This window comes from Mya arenaria, chromosome 11, assembly GCF_026914265.1.
Source record: "Mya arenaria isolate MELC-2E11 chromosome 11, ASM2691426v1".
NCBI lineage: Eukaryota > Metazoa > Mollusca > Bivalvia > Myida > Myidae > Mya > Mya arenaria.
Window position 1 is genome coordinate 43,622,816 of NC_069132.1, and position 2,919 is coordinate 43,625,734.

The window sequence follows — 2,919 nt, forward strand, 5'->3', positions numbered from 1 at the left end:
AAGATATATATACCTGTCTGAAGTTTATCTTGTGTTTACAATTATCGATGTGGGTGTATTGTTGAATGTAGTTCATGGTGTTTTTTTTCACCGAAACATCCGACACTAGTCAATATATCTCAACTTGTTTTGCGGTATAATCACATTTAGATCATTGACGTATTCGACAATCGATAGATTGCCCTTCTGAACTGAGAATTAACATGACAACAACTGTCAATATTTCTTTAGTATGTTTACTGGCAATAATATCATGATCATTTATCAGGACAAATATCATAATGGAATCACATTAAATCGAGACAACAATACAATGGCATTAGTACATCATCCACCAATAAATACAACCTGCATCATGCTAACATCATAATGCCAATTTGATTGTACGAACAACAATTTCATTGTGTATGCAATATTTACAGTAATAATAATAACAACTAATATCACAATTCTGAGTCTGACATATCTTAAGACAGTTAATTAATTTCTGTAATATGTCATATGTCATTTAAATATGCGGGGGTGTTGCCCTCGGAAAAAACAAAACGAAATGCATTTAATATTATCATTAGTCAAACATTCCATGTTAAGTTACACAGTAGAAAACTAGAAATGCATTTTGCAAAAAGTTGTGATAAAACATTGAACAAAATTGCAAAGAAAAAAGATACATAAATATGCCCTACTTAGTTTAATACATTTTAATATTTAATACTTGCTAGAAGCTCTTGTTCTAAAACAAATTGAATTAGAACTTCTATAATTTGGCTTAGGAGAGTGTTTTTCCAGTGCAACAGCCGCCTTGTTAGTAAATAAATAATTCATCAAAATGATTGACAAAGCTTCGAAGTAAGAGCACTTTATGCTTAAACACATTTCTTGAAATACAATTACATGAGCTTTCAAACACAATACTTGAGCACAGTAAGATACCCAAATTTATTCCCCACCCATACATCTCCCACAGAGTCCACAGTAATGGCGAACGGGGAGCTAGTGCCCATAAAGATTGCCCTTTTCTCGAGCTCCGTGTCCATGATTAGGAAGCCCCTGAACCGCCCGAGGGGGTCAAGCACATGCACTGTGTGGTTTGTGTAGTCCACAATGAGTATTTGTCCATACTTATCACATACGATTGCGTGAGGAGCTAGGGCGTGGCGTGTATCGTTGTCTGGTCCGCTGTAAGACGTTTTCAGCGTTCCTTCGTGATCGAATATCAGGACTTGGCCCTTGTTCCGATCGGAGACGCAAATATCGTCGTTGACGTTTACGGCGACCCGCCAGGGCTGCACGAGATGTTCCCTGCACGGGAGTTCCGTCTGTTCCTCTCTTTCGACGTTTGTAACCATCACGGTACTTGTGTCCCCTTTCTTGTGATGCAAATTTTGTACACAGCATGTCACTAGCTCGTTCGAGTCATTGAACATCACCCCTCTTGGTACGAGGTCCATCGATATTGTTTTGATGACCTCGTGATTGTTGTCCAAGATTTTAATGCACTTTGCCTCGTGGCTGGATACGACAAGGGTGTCTCCGTGGGTACATATATCGTCCACCTTGACGCCAACACTGATTGTTTTCTTAACGTTACCGTTTTTGTCCACAAGGTGAATCTGTGGACCCCATTGCCACACGACCCAGACATCCTCATCGTTCGCTGGACACATTGTGGTCACAAAACGAGCATTCAGAGAGTCTGGTTTGAAAGAGCCTGTTCTTTTCACCTCGATTCTCCATGGTACAGAAACTTTAGAGAACTCACCAGCAATTTGTTCGGCGGTCAATGTCTGATCGTCAGTGACCTTTGGCACCGGAGTAAGAACGTACAAACAACGATCCTTTAGGGGTTCAGGTAACTCGGCAATCAAACCCTTTACACTCTTGATTAAACCGCTTCCTTTCGCCGTCACAAAAGCATCGTCAGTGGAATTTGTCATGTTTTCGCAGCTTATGAAAAGCGATTTGGCACTGGCGACGAACTGTTCGAACTCCGAGATTTTGTTTCGGACCCTGTCCGTTTCAATATCATGTTCAGCTTTAATGTCATTAATCAGGGCATCGCTAATGTTCTGGCACCCCTCCGGTAGCATGAGGGCGCGTTCCATTACTTCGGACGTGATTTCCGCTAAATGTACGTCAAGTTTATCCAAGTAAGAGTCCATGTCCTTCATAACAACGTTAGCGTACAGAATCATGTTCCTCAGCTGTTTCACATTTTTGCTCATGTTGGTTTTAACTAGTCTACTGCCCTCGCATACCTTGATTGTCTGATGCGAGCCGTGGATTTTTTCGCATTGTACACATACATTAGAATTGCAGTCACAGCAAAATGAGGATACACCGTCCTGCAAATTGCACTGACGCACGTTATTAGATATGAGTTCCACCTGGCGAGTCTCTGGCTCCTTTGTACAAATAGTACTGTTCCCGCTCCGCCTCTCACTAAGACGCTCCGTACCAGTATTCCTGTGGTCATTTTGTTCCTTCATATTTCCGTTGCTATGGTAAACAGCCTACAAAATCAGAATAACCAATATCGTATAGAATATTGCACTCAACAGAAATAACGTTCACGTATATATAACAATCGGTGTATAATATCTGTTCATATCACATTCAACACTGCAGTACACGTCTTTATCCAACTGGTATTTATCGCTATCTGAATGTGTCGGTAGTAATATAGAGCGTATGTATAGAGCACGTGATCTTGTTCACCAATAGCTGAGGGCGAACTTCGCGCTCTGATAACCCGTGTTTACATCGGCTAGCCGAAGATCGTCACTTTGCCTTGGTTTATTCAGCTCAGCGACCTGGGCTGATTCATGTTTACAAACGATTGCGGAGCGTTTGGGGGTCAAGGATTCCTGAGTCAATGTTTTGAAGCATGCTTTTGAGCCAGTGTTTTGATGCATGATA

At 41.1% G+C, this 2,919-nt stretch overlaps 1 protein-coding gene across 1 annotated transcript; it reads right to left on the reverse strand.

Annotated features, from left to right (window-relative positions):
- Nucleotides 1-218: 218 nt before the first annotated feature.
- LOC128209690 (uncharacterized) lies at nt 219-2,663 on the reverse strand. The gene has a single exon (XM_052913853.1). It carries the CDS (start codon nt 2,487-2,489, stop codon nt 903-905), a length of 1,587 nt encoding a protein of 528 aa, XP_052769813.1. The 5' UTR covers nt 2,490-2,663; the 3' UTR covers nt 219-902.
- Between the last annotated feature and the right edge of the window lie 256 nt (nt 2,664-2,919).